This window comes from Bos mutus, chromosome 16 (assembly GCF_027580195.1).
Source record: "Bos mutus isolate GX-2022 chromosome 16, NWIPB_WYAK_1.1, whole genome shotgun sequence".
In the NCBI taxonomy this organism is placed as follows: Eukaryota; Metazoa; Chordata; class Mammalia; order Artiodactyla; family Bovidae; genus Bos; species Bos mutus.
This window is the reverse complement of record NC_091632.1, coordinates 14,518,260-14,540,288: the sequence shown is the minus strand read 5'-3', so window position 1 is coordinate 14,540,288 and position 22,029 is coordinate 14,518,260. Positions and strand designations below refer to the sequence as shown.

The following is a 22,029-nucleotide window of genomic DNA, read 5'->3' as shown; positions in this document are numbered from 1 at the left end:
ATGAATAATAAGGAAAATTGATTATCTAGATAAGAAGTCCTAAAGGCACCATGTCTCCAGGGTTGATTAGTTTAATGGCTCAACAACATTATCAAAAAGATCAAATTTCTTCCCTCATTTTATTTAAGTAAGATTTGAGCTTTCTATAATTAAAGTGTATTTAGGATTCTTAATATGTTTTTGAAAGAAAAACTAGTGAGGTTAAAAATGTCTTTGGCTTAAAAAAAATTTCATTGGAAATTGACTTTTTTTTTTTTTTGGGAAATTGACTTTTATACCATGGTGACTTGGTGGTGTATGTAATCCTAGAATTTTGGAGTCATTTGCATTTGCATTTAGTCTATTTAAAATTACCTAAGGCCAAAGAGACAGCAACTGGACATGAAAATTTCCATAGTGCATTTCCCTGCTGGAGTTGGTTCATTGTCAAAGAAGTGCCCCACCTCATAAATTGGGAGAGAGAGAAGGGCCCTTACTGTTCTCTAATCCTCTGTTCCCCTCTGTTGGGGATAAATTCAAATAAACAAAAATTGGTATTTTAAAAGAGGCGCTGGGGATAAGGAACCGTAGACTTTAAAGGTACAACTGTCTGGTCGTCCCAGCAGTCAGGTCATTAAAGGGGGATGTGTGTCTCTGTGTGCAAATACCATTTTAATCTGTGATCAGCGAATGGCACAGGTGTGTTTGTTGGAAGGAAGCTTGCTTTCGGTTGTGAGCATTCATTTTGGTGTTGGCTTTCCAGCTTGCCCTGTCACCGTCCCCCCGGAACCCTGCAGAGCCCATCGCGGTCCAGAATAACCAGCAGCTGGCGCTGAAGGTAGAGGGGGTCGTCCAGCATGGGTCTAAACCCGGACTCTTCCGCAGAATTCAGTCCGTCTGTCTGAACGTGTCCTCCACACTGCAGAGTAAATCCGGGCAGGACTACAAGGTAATGTAGAAAAGAGGCAGAGCTGTGATGCAGGTTTTATCAACTCACTGATGGAAGTTTTCCATGGTTAAGCAGACAGTACTTCACCTTCCAAAGGACACAGATGGACATAAGTTAAAAGCACGTATTGTGGTGTGAGGGAGCTAATCAGCAACACTTCTCTTTTCCCTGCATGAACCAGTTGACAGACAAAGCATCCAGGCAGTGGAGTGTCACCCCTGTTAGAGCTGGAGGAAGCTAGCTCAGTTCCTGGCAGCAAGGACTGCCTAGCCTTGTAGCTCTGAATTGCGTTCTCCCACCAGCCTCCACCACTGGAGAAGGCAATGGCACCCCACTCCAGTACTCTTGCCTGGAAAATCCCATGGACGGAGGAGCCTGGTGGGCTGCTGTCTATGGGGTCGCACAGAGTCGGACACGACTGAGCGAGTTCACTTTCACTTTCACTTCACCAGCCTCCACCAGTATATACAAGAGCCTGCCCTGTGAAACTAGGAGGAGCAGTACCCTGAAGCCCAAAGGAGAAGGGAGGGAGAAGGTGCTTAGCACCCCAAGTCCAGCCCCCACCCCACAACCTACCAATCGGTAGCATTCACCTTCTCCCCTAGACACAGGTACTGTTCATCTAATGAAAGGTCCCTCCACATGGAGGGAAGCATCAGGAGTGGGGAATAACTTCTCCCTAACCCTTTGACCCCAAAAGAACACATCTGTTTATTTTTCCTTTAAGTAAATGGTAGCATGTTCAAAAAAAAAAATTACTATATTGATATGCAATGATCAGATGAAGTAAAACCTCTTGTTAAGGATTTAGACTTAGGAATGTGCTGCTTTGAGAAATCATGAGGTAGATTAGCCAAAATCATGCTTACTTTGTTAGTCAAAGCTGAGATTCTGAATCTGTGCCCATGAGACACCAACGTTCCAAATGTAAAATGTTCTGTCTTTATAGACATCTCTTGCCAGTTGCTTGGAGATTTGTTCATCCTAAGTGGAACAAGGAAACAAGTGCGCAGTTGTGTGAACAGAGTTGTTTAAATGCCCAAATGGGTTTATTTGTCGGCATCCGTGAGCTCAGGTCCAGAGCAAGGCAAATGGGGTATCAGTAAAGATGTAAAATAACAGCCACAGGAAGGTCTGGTGTAAGCCATCACTGCTTGCCTTACTTTGGTGACTCTCTCTCTGGGGGCTCTGTGCCCACCCTGAGAAGGCTCCGTCTTCATTCCCTCTCTCTCTTTTGACTTCCATGGCATAAAACGCAGCACCTTATGTGGCCACTCAGTAGATGTGTGGAGAATAAGGAAAAAATCATTTATTGTGTTTTTAGTACAATTTTCTTATGTTGCAGTGATCTCTGTTGTTACTCACAGAAGATCATAATGAGAATTTACATAGTTAGCTTATCCTTGTTTGCAGCTCTTTGCTCATTTTGAGTTTGAAAGAACAGTGGTGATTTCTGTTTTTCAAAAAACATACATTTAAATCGAGGTCTTTTCATTGTTGACTTTCCTCTCAAGAGACATTGCTGAAAGTCAAGAAGCTGATGTTAACAAGCCAGGTGGTACATGATTGCCTTGTAATGTTACTTGTAGTGAGGTTGCAGCTTAAAATGCATCATCCATTTAGAGGGATCAGGTTGCCTCCTAGGCCTATTTCTGGTCCTTTTAAGGAAGTTCTTGTTTCGTGGACATATTCTTTAGGGAAATAAACATCCTACAGAATTTGAATGTGCAAATAAAAAACAAAAAAGGACTTACAGATAACTCTAAGATCTTGAATTGGTTGTCAACTTCATTTCATTAATGTAACATCAGTGTCTTTGGAAAACTGACCTCATGATAACTGCCTGCAGAGACCCAAAGCTTCAGGGCACGTTTATATAATTAATCATACAACAAAAACATAGAGAAATCAGGTCAAATATTCATTCTGATTACCTCTATATGCATTCTTAGAATTAGTGTCACTCTTGACGTACTTCGTCTTGGGTACAGATAAGGGTACATCCACAGGTGTTATTCTGTTCTGTGAAGGACAGAGGTTTGAATATCTAGCTAAATAAGTGAACCAATGTGTTCATAATATAGTAATCAGTATGTTTCATAATATATTATACTGATAGTCTGAACAAGACACTGATTTGTTGGGACTTCCCTAGGAGTCCAGTGGTTAAGATTTCACCTTCTAAAGCAGGGGGTGCAGGTTCGATCCCTAGTCAGGAAGCTAAGATCTCACATATCTTAGGGCCAAAAACCCAAAACATAGAACAGAAGCAATATTGTAACAAATTAAAGACTTTAAAAATGGTCCACACCAAAAAAGAAAAAATCTTGAAAAAAAAAAACAGTCAATTTGTTAAAGGAGGAATCACTACTAGCTAGGATTTGGAGAAACTATATATTTACTCAGCATTATGTTGTTCTTCTGTCTTCTAGATTTTAAACTCCCTGAAAAAGATGTTTGCATCCTCTTTCTTTAGAATATCTCTTCACAGGGTAAAGAAAGATGGAAATTGGGTTGGGGTTAATCTAGCAAGTGTATGGGGAAGAGAACTTTCTCTTTTACCCTCAGGGTCTCCAGCTGGGCCTAAGATTGAATTGACATGAAGGCAGATTAACAGGAGAAAAGCACGCCAGTTTTATTAGCATTTTACATATATGTGGGCGTCTTCACAGAAGAATGAAGACCAAAGAAGTGACCAGGACAGAAAACTTAAATGCCTTTTTTTAGACACAAACAAAATATTCTTGACAAAATGACAAGACAGAGGGGTTTGGGGCTAGAGGCAGTAAGTCAAGGAGACTGTAAGGCAGGGAGATGTCTTGGGACAGTGCGGGGAGACCGTGGAAGGTGAGGGTTCTCTTCAGGGGCTGGTTTGTGCAGCTCCGTTTGAGTGATTCCCAGGCTCTGCTGCTAAGGATGGTCTTCTGTTCCCCGTGCAGGGAGGTTCCCTTTCTCATGGAGAATTTGACGTGTGTTTTAGGTTAAAGAAAGGAGTGTGTGGGCCAGGTCAGAAAGCCCTTTCTGTATCTGTTGTTTTTCAGGTACCCTTAACTGCCTCAGCAGCCTACTTGGGGTGGCATGTTCTGAACCCCATCACAAAACAGACGGCCAGCGTGAGAAGGTAGAACGTGAGAAGGTAGAGCATAAGAAGGTAGAGAGTGAGAAGGTAGAGGCAGAGGCAGCCCCTTCTGCTCAAGGACAGGGAGGAGGCATTGTCGCCTGATGATGGAGCGTGGAGGCCCTGGAGTCAGCCTGCCGGGGTTCAGATGCCTGCTGCCCCGCTCGTTAGCTGTGTGACCTTGGAGAAGTTACTCAACCTCCCTGCCTCAGTTTCCTCATTCATGAAGCATGGATCATATTAATACCTACCTCTTGGTTGTTTGCAAGGGTTAAACAGTGCTGTCTTATCACCAGGGCTGGCTCACAGCATGCCCCTCTATGCGTGTCAGCTGTTGCTCTCATTTAACAATGTTTTCATTCCAGATACCCATTGACAATATGACCAATGAGATGGAGCAGCGGGTTGAGCCTCATAACGATTACTTCAGTACTCAGTTTCTGCTGAACTTCGCCATTCTTGGCACGCACAACATCACAGTGGAATCTTCTGTGAAAGACGCCAATGGTATCGTGTGGAAGACTGGTCCCCGCACTACCATATTTGTGAAGTCCCTGGAGGACCCTTACTCCCAGCAGATTCGCCTACAGCAGCAGCAGGCCCAGCAGCCGCTACAACAGCAACAGCAGCGAAATGCCTACACGCGGTTTTAGCCACGCAGCCGACGCACTGCAGACTTCCCAGGGACGGATCAGTTGGGCGAAGATAGTTTGCTTTTTCTTATGGATTAAGATATGAACGTTGGAATGCGGAATCCATTTATTCATTGGTTTCTGTAATGTAACATTCTTGGGAAAAAAAATTTTTTTTTTCTTAAAAATTTAGTTTGAGAAATAATTGGGGTCCTAACCAGAAAGATTTTTATTTTTTCCTGACTTCTTCTCCCACCAAGCCCTTCATCTCATCTTTAACACTTTTGTTGTTTTGCTGTGATTGCTTTTATTGTGGCTGAGCCTTTTCTTTTTCTTTCAGGAAAAGTCACATATTGGGATCGTTGAATTACTAAATTTGACTGCTTTTCTACCCAAACATATCACTTGCTGCCTGACATAGACCTCTAATTCTGAGCTGGGCCTTGGGAAATCCTAGTTCTGATCAGTAGGTGCTGGGTTTACTCAGGGTATAGAAACAGAGTCCTCCCATAGTTGGTTGGAGTTGAAAGTGTCCCCTGAAACATCTGGTCTTGTGGGTTCTGGGCATGACCGGTCTGGCAGAATTGAAACATCCTGCTGTATTATTTCAACTATTTACCTATCTTTTCCCTGCTAAAGCAATTTTAATTTATTGTTTTAGCATTTAATTGACCCAAACAGCAGCTAACAATTAGATAGAAAGATTGGAAATTAATAATTTGTTTTTTCTAATATGTGTGTGATTATATATAGTACAGACTTTTTGTTTATTTCTTAGAGTGAAAAAATCACCCACATTTAGTATCTTAATATTTTAAGTTAGGCGGGCAGATCCTTTCCTTTGATTGGTTAAGTTCTTCTTGGCAAGTTAGATAATGCTAGACTTGATTGTCTAGAAACTGCAGTCTCTTTATAATACAACCTCAGTGACTTGGAATGCTCAGGGAATAGATGTTTTCTGGTTAGGCCAGAAAACCCCTTTTTTTTTCTGTTTCAATACTGGTTGAAAACCATTATGAAAGTAATAATAATAGACTTTCTTGTCTGAGCACGGTGTCCTAGATGTCATTTAACTGTTCCTTCCTGATTTGGGATCACTCAGTGCTTTGGGATCATGATTTCTAGACATCAGGGATCACAAGATCGCAGACACTGCTGATATGGGCACTTGGGCCAGAAGCTGCTCCCAAGGTGAAGCGCAGGGCACATTCCTGGAAGTTTTCTTTTAAAAATAAATCTCTCAAATTTCTTTGCTCATCTTGCCTTTTTCTCTTTAAGGTTGATGTTGGCTTAAAGGAGGGGTAGAGTTTAAAGGAAAGAATGAATTTACGGGATTTGTGTGTATGTGTGATGTGATGGGGGGTGGGGGGCGGTGCGCACGGAGCTGGTGAAACTGATTGGCAGGTAACTCGGGTCCCTCTAAGGTCTCTTGGCTTCAGGAGTGGTTGTCCCAACACAGCACTTCTGCCAGTGGCCTGGGCGTTGTCATAAAATGTGTGTAAATCCACCGTGTCCCATGTGCCTGACGTGCTTCAGATGCAGCCCCGATGTACGCAGTGCACCGGTGTGACAGTGCCTCGGAACGCACGCCTGGAGACTTGCCGGAAGAGAATGGGGGTGGGCGCAGACCGCTCGGCCGTCTACCCGGTGTGGTGGAGCCTGGGTTCCCCTGTGAGCGCTGGTGAGTGAGCCCAGTGGCCTGGGCAAGTCATGTCATTTCCCTAGACTTCAGTGTCCTTGTCTGTAAAATGACTGGATTAGAGGGGACCTCTTGACTCCAGTCTGCTGCTGCTGCTGCTAAGTCACTTCAGTCGTGTCCGACTCTGTGTGACCCCATAGACGGCAGCCCACCAGGCTCCCCTGTCCCTGGGATTCTCCAGGCAAGAACACTGGAGTGGGTTGCCATTGCCTTCTCCAATGCATGAAAGTGAAAAGTGAAAGTGAAGTTGCTCAGTCATGTCCGACCCTCAGTGACCGCATGGACTGCAACCTTCCAGGCTCCTCCATCCATGGGATTCTCCAGGCAAGAGTACTGGAGTGGGGTGCCATTGCCTTCTCCGTGACTCCAGTCTAGAGTTCAGTTATCTAAAAGACTAAAGACCAAAAAATGTTCCTTAAATTGGGGAAAATCTTTTTTTTTTTAAGTGGCTATTTTTAGAATGAAACTTTACAAAATGAAACTTTCAGGTTTCTGATACCATTTCGAGGCAGAATTGTCCAGAAAAGAAGCAAATTTTGTAAACCAATTCGCCCAATTCCTGTATTTTATGCTCTTTAAAGATAGTCTTTTGATAGCTGTAGTTATAAATGCATTGATCTGGTGTACTATAGGGTTGCTGGCACAATTGGAAAGGAATTACTAAAATAAAAACAAATCTAAATAGTTTGGAGTAAAAAGTAACTCTGTGAAGCAAAAAAAGAAGCTATTTTGTCTGTTAGAATCAGATTTGGGACACTTAGATTTTACGTTTGGTATAATATCTACTGCATTTTTGACACCAACTGTTAAACGGTTATTTAAGGTAAAAGGAAACTTTATAATTTCAACACTACACTAATAAATGAAAACGAATACTCAAGGAGAGATGCAGAAAATTGTGGAAAGATAAACATGCTGGTTAAGAAGTGAACATGTTCCCTGTTAAGAGTAACATAGGACACTGGCCAACTGATCTAGGAAGGCAGGACTGATTTTTCTGTGTTTAGTGACTTTGCAATGTAACCTGCTGGCTAAGAGCCCAACCTCTAGAGCCAGTCCGTCTAGTTCCACATTCTAGCTCTTATCTAGATTGGTGACCTCAGACAAGCTACTCAATCTCTCTGTACCTCAGTTTCCTTATTCCCCAAATTGGGAAGCATAATAATGCTTTGTGAGTTAGGTGTGAGGAGTAAGTTAGTTAATATAGAAACAGGGGGTTCCCAAGGAAATGGCAACCCACTCCGGTACTCTTGCCTGGAAAATCCCATGGATGGAGGAGCCCAGTAGGCTCCAGTCCATGGGGTCGCTAAGAGTCGGGCACGACTGAGCGACTTCACTTTCACTTTTCACTTTGATGCATTGGAGAAGGAAATGGCAACCCACTCCAGTATTCTTGCCTGGAGAATCCCAGGGACAGAGGAGCCTAGTGGGCTGCCGTCTATGGGGTCGTACAGAGTCGGACAAGACTGAAGCGACTTAGCAGCAGCAGCAGCAGCAAGGAAATGGCAACCCACTCCAGTACTCTTGCCTGGAAAATCCCATGGATGGATGAGCATGGTAGGCTGCAGTCCATGGGGTCGCAAAGAGTCAGACACAACTGAGCGACTTCACTTCACTTCACTTCTGGTGGGCTGCTGCTGCTGCTAAGTCGCTTCAGTCGTGTTAGGATTAAGCACTTCTACTGCAAAGATCTGGGTTCCAATACCTGGTTAGGGAACCATGCCACATGCTACACACACCCAAAGTACACATGGCCAAAGTACAAAAAAAAATTTTTTTAATACAAAATTAACATATGTAAAGCATTAGTATGTGCTTCGCACATAGTAAGCAGATACATTGTTGTTTTAGTTACTCAGTCGTGTCCAACACTGTGACCCCATGGACTGCAGTACGCCAGGCTTCCCTATTTTTCACCATCTCCCAGAGCTTGCCCAAACCCATGCCCATTGAGTCAGTGATGCCATCAGCCATCTTGTCCTCTGTTGTCCCCTTCTCCTCTTGCGTTCAGTCTTTTTTCAGCATCAGGGTCTTTTCCAATGAGTCAGTTCTCCATATCAGGTGGCCAAAGTATTGGAGCTTCAGCTTCAGCATCAGTCCTTCCAATGAATATTCAGGACTGATCTGCTTTAGGATGGACTGGTTGGATGTCCTTGCAGTCCAAGGGACTCTCAAGAGTCTTCTCCAACTGCTGCTACTACTGCTAAGTCACTTCAGTCGTGTCTGACTATGTGTAACCCCATAGACAGCAGCCAACCAGGCTCCCCCGTCCCTGGGATTCTCTAGGCAAGAACGCCGGAGTGGGTTGCCATTTCCTTCTCCAGTGCATGAAAGTGAAAAGTGAAAGTGAAGTCGCTCAGTCGTGCCCGACTCTTAGCGACCCCATGGACTGCAGCCCACCAGGCTCCTCCATCCATGGGATTTTCCAGGCAAGAGTACTGGAGTGGGGTGCCATTGCCTTCTCCGGTCTTCTCCAACACCACCCTTCAAAAGCATCAATTCTTCAGTGCTCAGCCTTCTTTCTGGTCCAGTTCTCACATCCATACATGACTACTGGAAAACCATAGCTTTGACTATACAGAAGTAATGTCTCTGCTTTTTATTACACTGTCTAGGTTTGTCATAGCTTTTCTTTAGTATTTTATTTATTCAAAGTTAAAGTTACATTTCCTCTGCTAGTAAACACATTTTAAGCTGTCTTCCCTCATATTCAATTCAGATACATTGATTAAGAACAAAATAATGTTGGCCTAAACGAAATGAAATTTCTATTTACTTGTTCAGTCACTGGGTTGCCTCTGACTCTTTGCGACCCCGTGGACTGCAGCATGCCAGGCTTCCGTGTCCTTCACTCTTGGAGTTTGCTCAAACTCAAGTTCATTGAGTCGATGATGCTATTCAACTATCTCATCCTCTCCTGTCCACTTCTCCTTTTTCCTTCAGTCTTTGCCAGCACCAGGGTCTTTTCCAGTGAGTTGGCTCCTCAAATTTGGTGGCCAAAGTATTGGAGCTTTAGCTTCAGCATCAGTTCTTTCAGTGAATGTTTAGGGCTGATTTCCTATAGGATTGACTGGTTTGATCTCCTTGCAGTCCAAGGGACAATCTACTATCTTCATCTACTACAGTGCTGTTAATAGTATTAAAATATTTAAAGAAAGGGAATTCTCTAGCAATCCAGTGGTTAGGACTCTGTGCTTTTAGTGCCAGGGCCTGTTTGGGGAACTAGGGTCCTATACGCCATGCAATGAAACCCAGAAAAAGAAAAGATTTTTTACATATTAAAAGTATATAAAGAAAATTATGAAGTACTTTCCAACAATACTGATTGTCTTTAATGTTGATAGCAATAGTATACAGGTTATTTAGAAATTAAAGTACTGTTGTAGTCCAGCTTAAATTGGGAGATCTTGTGATGTGACTTTCTTGCTCAAACCAACCAAGGTAGCAGGTAATTTGCAACTGGAGGCTATCAATCTCTTTTCACACTGAAGTATATAGTTCAGAGAAGAACAGCCAAATAAGATCCTCAGTGTAGGGTCCCAGAGATACCAGTTTAAATTCTAAAGACTTACTTGCCATGGATCCTTGGGTAGGTTACTTGATCTTTCTCTGTTGATATATGCCAGTAGTATATTAAGAATAAGGAGGCTCTGTCACTGGGTGTACAGAGTATATGCAGTGCTGTCCTACAGAACTTTCTGTGATGATGGAAGTGTGCCAAGTCTGCCCTATCCAATATAGTCACTAGCCACAATAGAGCTGTTAAGCCTAGAGTAACTGAATCATTTATTACTTTTAATTCAGTTAAACTTAAATAGCCTCATGTGGCTACTGCCTTTAGAATTGGACAGTGCATGAGTAGTAAGGGAAGAAATGACCGACTCAATGGACATGAGTTTGAGCAAGCTCCGGGAGATGGTGAAGGACGGAAGCCTGGGGTGCTGCAGGCCTTGGGGTCGCAAAGAGTTGGACACAACTGAGCAACAGAAAAACAGCAAAGTTTCTGGATACAGCGTCTACATTGGGATTCTTTGATGAACCAAAGCTTTTTCAAAGTGGAAGAGTGTGGATGACGAGAAAGGCATTGGGGGTTTTTGTGTTTGCTTTGCTTCTGATAACACAACACTGTTGCTCAACCACCCAGCCCTGTTTTCTATAATATGCCCTTGAATTTAGCCTTTATCAGTCACCAACATTAAAAGTGTGATGGGAGTACTGAAAAGTCCAAAAGTCTGGAGAATTGGCTTAGATTTCCGACCACCAGCACTCCAGCAGGTTATGGTCTTCCTTTCCATTTCTTGTGCAAGAACACAAAGACCTGGGCTGTGTGTGTATGTTATTGGCTTAACTAGCATTAGTCCACTGCCCTGTGGACATCCACCGTGTCTCCCAGTCTACTCATTCTATGAGCAAATTGCTCTTGAGTTGTCACTGAAATTTAAACAAAGTTGTGGCTTTTTTCTCTTAACCTACCAAGATGTGGAGTCATTGATTTTCACATTACAATTGAGAATGCTGAATGTGAATTTATTTTTTTTCCAAGTCTATATTTGCAAAACATTTTTACAGTCTGTGTCTTTTCCCTTATCCTGTGTACTCGCCACGTCTCCTAGTTCTCTCCTGCACAGTCATGTTTGTTGTGCAATAATTGTCCTCTTTGCTTATTATTTAGGTCCAGCCTTGGTAAAATGATTTTGGGGATTGTTTTCTTTACAGATCATGACTATGAGTCTAGCTTTTGTCTACTGATACTTAGCTGGCAGGCTGAGACTAAAAATATTTTTATTGTTGTTTCCAGATAATTTTTTTAGTAAAATTACAAAGATGAGATAATATAAAATGAAACAATCAGGAAGATGAACATCTACCCAGTCCCTCAAAGTCAGATTATAAGCAGAGAAGAAACACTTCTACCTTTTGGTTTTCTCTGGAGATTTCGTTTGTGGGTTTTTGTGAAGCTTATTTGCAGCTTCCCTGGTGGCTCAGTGGTAAAGTTGCCTGCCAGTGCAGGAGATGCGGGTTCCATCCCTGGGTGAGGAAGATCCCCTGGAGGAGGGCATGGCAACCCGCTCCAGTATTCTTGCCTGAAGAATCCTATGGACAGAGGAGCCTGGCGGGCTACAGTCCATGAAACTGCAGAAAGTCCAACGTAACTTAGAGACTAAACAACAATTTGCAGATTATTTGTATTTTAAGGAAAACTATTTAGAAGACTGTGACAAGTAAAATGGAACTGAGTTAGACTGAGAAGTTATGAGAAGGTATTTGTTTAATTTTCCTGTTTCCCAAGATCATGGAAGGTGAAGGTCAGCCGGGCTGCCTCCATGTCCACCGCTCTCACCCTGTCCCGCCCACTGGAAGCAGCAAGGTCAGTGATGCCTTCTCTTTACGTGTCGTCTCACCCTGAGGAGAGGAGCGAAGTGATGGGGAATTGTTAACACTGTGTCCCCCATCCTTGCGTTGCCCTCCCCACTCCCACCCCCAGCAAAAGCAGCAGGTCCTATGATCAGCAGGGTTAGTTCTGAAATCTCCCCAGCCCCCTCCCCACTTGACCAGAGAAGTAGATGAAAAGCCTACTGGAGAAGCGCTAGTTGGAGAGGGGGCTTTGCTGGGTGATCCTGACAATGCCAGGCCCTGAACTGGGGTGGGAAATGCAAAAATCTGACAACGCTCAAGCAACTTGTAGACGCATTTGACAGAAAAGGCCTATTTTTAGAAAATGTGGAGAGGCCATTATAAAAGCGGTAGAGAGAGCACAAAAAATGCAGTTCTGAAATTCTAGTAGCACCCTCCCTTACATGTAACAGGGCAGGCTCTTAGGTAATTAGAAACTGACCTTCATCTGGCATTTTCTCCTATTCTAGCACTTGGAATGCAGTGTCCCTTCCTCCTCAGGGAGCCTCTTTTTGACGTCATCAGAGACAATTGGGTACCTGCTACTTGGAATTCTGCCAGAGGAACAAAAGAACCCTTAGAACAAAGATACACCCCTAAAGTGTGAAGTTAATATTTAGCCTCGAGGAGACAGGAGCTTATACTCAGAATTAATAACTGTCTCCTGTTGCAGAAACTACTGCTGCTTCTGGCCAAGCGGATGGAGGACACGAACCCTTGAATAGCACATTTTTCAAGGTATCGGCATTAGGGAGAAATGACTGTAATCGCAGAATCACTTAAGCAAGATCAGCTCTATCCTACTTAGCGGTTACAGTGTCCCCTGGGGATGCTCCCGAGCGTATTAGCCCTGCCTTGAATTGTCTCTCAGGGAGTGAGTGCGTCTGGAATCTCCTTGAGGGCCCTTTGCACAGGAGAGGGCTCATGGCTCTTGGTGTCTGTCCCAAGCCCCGTCTACCTCTGCCGTCTCTCACACCGACCAGGTTAGCTGATGGAAAGCACTTTTTCTTTGGTCCTGAGCTCCAAGGTAACTCAGCTGATATCACAGGGCCCTGCAGCTCAGTCAGCAACATTTGTCCATTTGTCTGAGCTGGAGTTCGTGAACTCAGATTTCCCAATCTATGCAAAAGACACAGCCAACAAAGACACAAACAGTTTTGGAAATGGGGCCTTTTATGTATTCACCAGATGTTGATTGAACACATACAGGGCAGCAGGAACTGGGAATACAATCATGGACAACCTCCCTGGGTTCACGGCCACGCCACTCCTTTCTGCACAGACCGTGGGAGGGGAGGCAGCGGGAAACCCACTCTGGCCTTGATTGTGTTGGATGGGCCTGCGCTTCCTCGGTGGTCAGTCGTTTTCTCCAGTGCAGGGGAAGAGGAAGGTGTTCAGACACGACCATCCAGGTCAGAGTCACTGCTATTTCCTGTGTGGACTTTGAGAAAGCTCGCTCAGCCTGAGCGTCTTCTCCTTGGCATCTAACCATCTTCCAAGTTCACTAAGCCTTTCCTTACATCCCAACTAAGCCTCTCACGGCAGTCTTAACCTCCTGCTTCAGTTCTCCTTTTTGGAAGGGATGGAAAGCTCCCCAAAACCTTGGTCATGGGAAAAAAACTTTAATCAAAATGCATTCTCCCTGACCTCAACTACACCACTTTGAAAACCCATGCGCCCCTCCAGACCCAGCAGAAATCCCAGCCCTGATTCCTCCAGCCAGACCTGGTGCTCTCTCTGCCTCCCATTTGTGACCAGGATCAAACCCAGTCTCGTGTATGTTCTCCTGCCTGACCCTTGGGGCTGGCATGAACGTGACCAAACGGTGACTAAAGTTACCATGTCCCGTTAATGGGAACACACAGCTCTCTCCACTGTTCCATGCCCCACATCAGCCCCCTGGCTATCCTGTGTCTGTTGACTCTCATAACATCTCTTTGAGCCGTGGCTTCTTCATCTGTGAAATGGGATTAATACTTACCAGTTGAAGAGTTATGAAGACTAATGGTAATAAATAATACAGGGACAAAACCAGCTGCTGGAAGGCCCACCAAATATTGGTTGGCTTCTGCATTTATGATGGAGTGGCTGGTGTTGCCTGACGGCCTTGAGAATACCAGGGAAAGAAATGTCAGTCTTATAAAAACAGGTTTCAAAACATTCTGCCTTAAAGATGATGAGGACTTAAAGGGACTAAAATTTCTCAGACTCAAGATGAATTTATGCTTTTCATGTGGGCGGACTTGAAGACATTTACACCTGTCAGGCTTCTCTATCAACACAAACCTTGAGCCCCTGGGGAAGGGAAAAAATTGGAGACGTGTCTCCAGCTTCTCTGTCATTCAGACTTATTTAGCAATTGCAAAATAAATGGGCTTATATCCAGATTTAGTCCTTCCCAACCAACTATTGGGCATAAGCCCCATAATTCACCAGATACTTCCCACCCGACCCAGACTTCCCTACTCACAAGGTTTTCGAGAGTTAATCATCACCCACAAACATGCAACATGAAGCTAGGAGATTTATGGATAAAAAGCAGGAAGATGTTTAGGTTGGGTATAAAGAAGAACTTGATGAACTGTGAAAATAATTAAATACTAAAGAAAGCGTTTGGACTATCCTGTCCAGCCAACAGCCTCATTGGAGGCAGGGTGATGGACTGTCTGAAATCTTGGTCCCACTCCATCAGCGGGATCTCTTACAAGTGGCAGACTCCCGGGGGGTGTGAAGGTTCTGCCTGGGGGACCTGGGGTGTGGCCCAACTCCCCACCAGCACATGCCCTCCGGACAGAGGGCTCAGGCGTGGCTGCAGATATAAATAACCCTCTCATGACTCTTTCTGTCCTTTGAGCAAATGCCTCTGGCCACTGTCCAGCATGGGATCAAGGGAACAGAACAGGAGAAGCGAGAGGAAGTTGGGGGAGAGGATGGGGATGGGGTGGGCTTGACAGCGGAGAGGAGAGGGATGGTAAAGAGGTTCTGTTTTCTGTCACCTCCTAAGTGTGTCTGTGTGTGTTCGTGTGAGATGTGTGTCCAGAAGGGAAGAGAAGAGGGGAGACTGTGCTTCACAGTGTTCCCTCCCTCCTATTTCCATTACTGTCCTAGTTCACAGCCTCCTTGAATCTTCCTGGAATATCACTTTCACTTCCTGTTTTTCCTGCTGCTACGGTCTGCCTCCTCTGAGTCATCCTTACTTCCCACTGCTTCCCAGTTCACCCATCTGCTCCAAAATCTTTATTCCCATTGGCTTCCCTAAATAGCCCAGATTCTTCGGGCTTTGTGCTCAGTCTCTAAGTTGTGTCCTACTCTTTGCAAACCCATGGACTGTAGCCCACCAGGCTCCTCTGTCCATGGGATTCTCCAGGCAAGAATTCTGGAGTGGGTTGCCATTTCCTTCTCCAGGGGATCTTCTCCACCCTGGGATTGAACCCACATCTTTTTCTTAGCAGGCAGATTTTTTACCACTGAGCCACCAGGGAAGCCCCTCAATATATCTGAAAAGACTGTCCATGGTGAGACCCTAGCCAGGCAGCCAGGCCTCACCTCTTGCCACACTTCCATGTATGTCCCGGCCTGTAATAAAATTAGCTTCCTGGGCCTCCATGAGCTCGGTTTGCACAGTCTCACCATCATGACTGTTCATACTTTCCCACCACCTGAATACCCTTCTGCTTCACTGACACCCCTGTCCGTCCCTGAGTGTGCTGGCTCTCTAGCCAGGCACAGGTCTCCCCTATGTCCTGTATCATGTTCAGCCTTGTGGGGAGCAGTTAGGCTGCCTGGCCCTCGGGGCCGGCATAAAGGTGGACAGATAGGGGCCAATGTGACCGTGCCCTACTGATGAGGACGACAGCTCCCTTCACAGTCCCACCCCTCGTGACTACCCTCCAGCCTCCAGCCCTGGTTCACACCCCTGCATGGGGCAATCCTGACTACTCTGCCTGCTGACTCAGTGTTCACCCCAGAGACAAGGCGTGTAGGCAAGCGCAGTGTCAAGGCAGGAACACAACCCACTGGCATTGCAGGGGCCTGGTAGGGGCTTGGAGTGCAGCTCAGGCTCTGATCTGAGGCAGGGGGATGGAACCAGAGCCTAGACTCACTAGAAAGAAAATAGAAAAAAAAAAAGGACCATTCATCTGTCTTTAGACACCTCCACTCTCCTCCAGCACCAGCCTTCTGTTGATCAGAATTTGGAATGTGTTGTTGCTCTTGGGGATTTGGGTTTCACCGTTGCCAGCCAACTCCTTCCCTGTCCACCTTCTTCCCTCCTTCCCTTTCTCTCCCTCTGCCTTCCTCTTTGCAGGTCTGACTGAGTACCCGTTATATTCAAAGCACTGCAGCAGGGAGCATCCTGGCTCTAAGGAAGCTTTGGTCGGTGGTGGTCATGTATGTCGGCTTGATCCTTGCCTGTGCACAGGGTCAAGGTGCTGAGGTGCCACTGAGGTAAGACTTGAGCGGTCCACCGCGTTGTCCTAATAGACTGAGCTCGTGTGTAAAGAGCTGCCTGAAAGAAAGACCCTGGGGGCGGAGGGGGCAACGGAAGATGCCTCGGAAGACACAGGCCAGGAGAGGACACGGAGGCGGCCGTGGGTTCTCACCGCTCCCATCCAGCCTGGCTCCGGAGCCGGCGGCGGGCAGACCCGTCTTGCCAAGTCCCGCGCCGGTGCCGTCACTCCTCTGTGGGTCACCTGTGAGGTTTCTGCCAGCTCGTGTTTTCCTGTGGCCTCCTGCCCCCATCTGCTTTCATCTACAGCTTCTACCCTGTGAGCTCTGGACCACAGACTCCCTTCGGATGGCTGGACCTGTGATAAGTAACCTTGGGGGTCATCCAAGACTATGTTTTTTTTTTGCTATAAGTACCGACAATAAAGAAAAGAACAGCCCAGCTGAGTTCCTGCCCAAGGTTCCCTGAGCTGCCCTTACATTCTTATAATGCAGTGAAATACTCATCTTTGTGCTTTTCTTTCTCTGAACATTGCCCAGTGTTCAGAGGGATCTGTAGTGCCCTAAGGAGAAGTGGAGGGTTAAAGCAATATGCCAAGACAAAACAAAACAACCCAATGTCCCGTTTTTTAACATCCAAAATGAGATACTGAGAATAAAAAGGGATAGCATTTCGGCTATAAAAATAGAAGGGAGAAAGAACAGTGAGATAACCACGGCTGCTGCTGTTGACCTTCTTATTGTTCCCTGAACCCTGAGGCATTTCACACCTCCGGGCCCTTGTCAGCACTTGGCATTCAGTGTGTGATGCTGTTTCCCCCTGGGTTCTGCTTAGCAAGCTCAGTCCACCTCTGAAGACTTATCTGGCTCGAAAGTATTCCTTTCCAAGAAGCTTTCCCTTAAAGTCCCACAGGGCTGGGCGCTACCCTAGCCTTCTTCTGGGCTACTCTCTGCTTACTTATATATACCTCCCTGCTTACATAGCTGTCCTCTCTTCTGTCTAGACTGTGAACAACTGGCAGGAGGACTGGGAGTTTATCTTCGCATGCCTGCTGTCCAGCATGGTGCCCAGCACACAGTCAGCAGTCAACCAAGCTGAAGTACTTAATGCAGAATTCAGTTTCTAATGACGTAGCCTAACAATAGCTTCTGGTCCTAGGAGCCTAGCCACTGAGAACTAATCATAAATTCAAGCAAAACCAGTGCTGGACATTTCTGGTCCTCAACTGAATCACTCAGCTGCTTAGGTGACCCTAAGTGATACTGCAAAGGATGCAGCACTCTGGCAGCCTAAGAATTCTGTAGTCACCGTCACAGGGATGCCCTTCCTAGACGAGTGGCCTCACCTAGACCCTACAGCCTCCAAGGAGCAGTCAGACCTGGGCTGGGCTCCTCTGTGACCAAGGCGAAGCTTTATCATCACTATCTCTGGTCTTCAGTTTCTGTCTGTTGTGTGGTTGTGGGTCCTAATTAGAAAGCTTTTAGAGGTTCCTGGAAGGACTGTTACTGCTTAGCAGCACAAAGGGTATTATGTCACAGTGGTAGAAGAGCACGGCAAGGAATAATAAGGGCACTTATTCCCAGAAGCACATTGATTTAAACCACAAAAGCTCCTTGGAACAGGGCTTGAGGATTGTAAAAAGCCTGAGCAATCAACAAGCCCTGTGGGAGGGGAGCGTATGCCAAGCTCCCGCTGGAGAGTTCATTTGGTCATGGTTGGCGGCCGGTTGTGTCCCTCAGGTGTTCTCACTTGGGTGAAATTTCCGTGCTGGAAGGAGCCCAGCCCATTTGTGGCTTCCGGGGAGAAGCGGCTGTTAACTTCCACACCCCTGGCATAAGAAGTGAAGACTTGGCCTGAGCATAGCTCAGTTCACTTTTTATCTGTAGGATGAGGACCAGAGAAGGCAATGGCACCCCACTCCAGTACTCTTGCCTGGAAAATCCCATGGAAGGAGGAGCCTGGTGGGCTGCAGTCTATGGGGTCTCGAAGAGTCGGACACGGCTGAGCGACTTCACTTTCACTTTTCACTTTCATGCATTGGAGAAGAAAATGGCAACCCACTCCAGTGTTCTTGCCTGGAGAATCCCAGGGACGGGGGAGCCTGGTGGGCTGCCGTCTATGGGGTCGCACAGAGTCGGACACGACTGAAGTGACTTAGCAGCAGCAGCAGCAGCAACTCTGTTTGGAGAAGATCGTATTGTTAGACACTTGTCCCAGCTCTTGGCAGAGCCCAACAGAGGCCTGAGTCACCCTCCCAGCTTCAGGCTGCAGTGACGGGACAAGTGGTACCCAGCCCCAGGGCCCCACTGAGGGAGGGCCACGTAAAGTCAGTGCGGTTGGATGGAGACAAGCAAGGGTCAGTGCGTGAATTAGGGTTGACTCCTCACGTTGCTTCCAAGCCTGAAATGCGTGTGTGTGTGTGTGCACACGCTCAGTCACTCAGTCACATTTGACTCTTTGCAATACCATGGATTATAGCCCTCCAGGCTCCACTCTCTGTGGAATTTTCCAGGCAAGAATACTGAAGTGGGTTGCCATTTCCTCCTCCAGGAGATCTTCCCAACCCAGGGATCAAACCCACATCTCCTGCGTCTCCTGCATGGACAGGTGGATTCTTTACCACTGTGCCACCTGGGAAGCCAATGCCATATGAGAGACCAAAAAGAAAGCCAAGAACCGTCAAAGAACACCTACAAGGCGTGGTAGTAAAAAAAAAACCAATGACTAAAGAAACAGTAGTTAGAGAAGAACAGGAGAACCGGAAAAGTATACTATCATTATGAGCAAAAAAGAGAGCATCGAGGATATGAAGTGTGTAACAATCGTACTGAATATTGTACAGCAGCAATAAGCATCCTGTGTAAACCTGTAGTCTAATTTCCAAGGCTGTCTTTCAGTTCTTACAAAGCAACAGTATTAGGAGAAATAGGGATAAAGGCAATGCCAAAGAATGCTCAAACTACAGCACAATTGCACTCATCTCACACGCTAGTAAAGTAATGCTCAAAATTCTCCAAGCCAGGCTTCAGCAATACAGGAACCATGAACTTCCGGATGTTCAAGCTGGTTTTAGAAAAGGCAGAGGAACCAGAGATCAAATTGCCAACATCCACTGGATCATGGAAAAAGCACGACAGTTTCAGAAAAGCATCTATTTCTGCTTTATTGACTATGCCAAAGCCTTTGACTGTGTGGATCACAATAAACTGTGGAAAATTCTGAAAGAGATGGGAATACCAGACCACCTGATCTGCCTTTTGAGAAATTTGTATGCAGGTCAGGAAGCAACAGTTAGAACTGGACATGGAACAACAGACTGGTTCCAAATAGGAAAAGGAGTACGTCAAGGCTGTATATTGTCACCCTGTTTATTTAACTTATATGCAGAGTACATCATGAGAAATGTTGGACTGGAAGAAACACAAGCTGCAATCAAGATTGCTGGGAGAAATATCAATAACCTCAGATATGCAGATGACACCACCCTTATGGCAGAAAGTGAAGAGGAACTAAAAAACCTCTTGATACAAGTGAAAGAGGAGAGTGAAAAAGTTGGCTTAAAGCTCAACATTCAGAAAACGAAGATGATGGCATCCGGTCCCATCACTTCATGGGAAATAGATGGGGAAACAGTGTCAGACTTTATTTTTCGGGGCTCCAAAATCACTGCAGATGGTGACTACAGCCATGAAATTAAAAGATGCTTACTCCTTGGAAGGAAAGTTATGACCAACCTAGATAGCATATTCAAAAGCAGAGACATTATTTGCCAACAAAGGTTTGTCTAGTCAAGGCTATGGTTTATCCTGTGGTCATGTATGGATGTGAGAGTTGGACTGTGAAGAAGGCTGAGCACCGAAGATTTGATGCTTTTGAACTGTGGTGTTGGAGAAGACTCTTGAGAGTCCCTTGGACTGCAAGGAGATCCAACCAGTCCATTCTGAAGGAGATCAGCCCTGGGATTTCTTTGGAAGGAATGATGCTAAAGCTGAAACTCTAGTACTTTGGCCACCTCATACGAAGAGTTGACTCATTGGAAAAGACTCTGATTCGGGGAGGGATTGGGGGCAGGAGGAGAAGGGGACGACAAAGATGAGATGGCTGGGTGGCATCACCGACTCGATGGACGTGAGTCTCAGTGAACTCCAGGAGTTGGTGATGGACAGGGAGGCCTGGCGTGCTGTGATTCATGGGGTCGAAAAGAGTCGGACACGACTGAGCGACTGATCTGATCTGATCTGATCTGAAAGAACCACTTAGGACAAGGAAAAGGACCTTGAAGAATTCATATATCCCTAAAATCCTGAAGACATAGACTAATACAGAGGTCAAAGCCAGGCTGCAAGTTGCCAGAGCGTACGGCACCATGACAAGGCATAGAGCAGGCAGACAACTGCAAGTTAGTCCTTCTGGGAAACGTAATATCAGTTTAGGAAGGAAGCATGGCTCAACTGCCTTGCCTAGAACACCGGATGAGAGGTTGGAGTCCTAGAAGTACCTGACTCACAACAAACAGTCCAGGGCAAAATTAGAATTGTAAGAATTTAAGGATGAGGTAATGAAGGCAAAGAGTCAAGTCATGACTGAAGCAACTGAGCACACGCTGAAGGCAGCAGCATTTATTACTGTTTCCAAGCATTTGACGAGCAGTGGAAGGAGAGCTTGAAGGACTAATGAAATAGAGTTTTGTTGCTTTTTGTGTTTTTAACTTTGACCTCTCAGTGGATTGAGTGGGTAGAACAGAAATGAGGAAGATGCAAGATAAGAAGAGGATAATTAAGGAGGCAAGAGTCTTAAGCCCACAACAGAAGAGGGAATCAAGATTGTAAGTGGGAAGTTTAACCCCCCCAAAATTGTATTTATTTTTCTAAAATGAAAAGGGAAGAGAAAGTATTAGTAAAGAAGCTGTCCAGGTAAATAGAATGAAGTTAGGAAGCAATGATTGCTTCATTTCTCAGAAAAGAAAGCCTCAAAATCATCTGAATGAAAAGAATAAGGTACCTTCCAAGCCCAAGGTACCATGATGTTTACATCTTTCTGTTTACTTCACTAATCCGTACAGACCAGCCTAGACTGGTCCTAGAGACACCAGCTGAGTCAGCCAAGGTCACATTGAGCAATGGCCAGGCTGAGATGAATAGCTCTGCTTGTGAACCATTATCACGAGCTGGCAGAGACCTTAAGCCTGTCCCAGTGGAAATTTCAAGCCCATACATGCAGTGCCCAATGAGTCAACAGCATACCTTGTTGATTTTTAAAATATTCCTTGACAATTCTCGAATCATATAGTTTTGCTGTTAATTCATTTTTAAGATGTTTCTTTGGCCTCTACTGTAGGCAACACACAGTGCCCAATAAGTCCTCTTGGAGAGTATTTATTTCCTTCTCTAATGACATTTCCTAAATGGAAATCAGGAGTGAGAGGCTCTGGGCAGGATGTCCCAACATTCGCCTTCACGGGTGCCAGTCTGTGTCAAATCTCTAGGCTGCCTGCCAGACAGTCTTATGACTGGACTGGAGAGTAGGAAATCATGTAAAAGTGAAGCAGGCGGAGGCCAGAGGCCAGAGTAGCTTGAGACAGCAAAGAACACAACAGTAAGATGAGCAGGACTAGGATCGGATTTTCCCATGAACACATGGAGGTGGGGAAAGATGAGTGGCCAGCGGGGAGCAGCACAGTGGAGATAGGAGGACTGCGTGTGGGTGTGAAACAAAGGAGGCAGGAAGCTTCCTACGGTTCACCCAGTGACATTTGTCTTAGTCAGGGTTAAGTTATGGAAGCAGAACCACTATGAGTATTATGGAATAAGG

At 45.5% G+C, this 22,029-nt stretch overlaps 1 protein-coding gene across 1 annotated transcript in view; it reads left to right on the top strand.

The window, feature by feature from the left end:
- INTS7 (integrator complex subunit 7) overlaps positions 1 to 5,927 on the top strand; it is an 83,061-nt gene extending 77,134 nt beyond the window's left edge. The window contains exons 19-20 of the mRNA XM_005888558.3: positions 743 to 928; positions 4,412 to 5,927. Of these exons, the coding sequence (XP_005888620.1) occupies positions 743 to 928; positions 4,412 to 4,699 (474 nt within the window). The 3' untranslated portion in view covers positions 4,700 to 5,927. The remainder of the gene's footprint in view (positions 1 to 742; positions 929 to 4,411) is intronic.
- Positions 5,928 to 22,029: the final 16,102 nt, after the last annotated feature.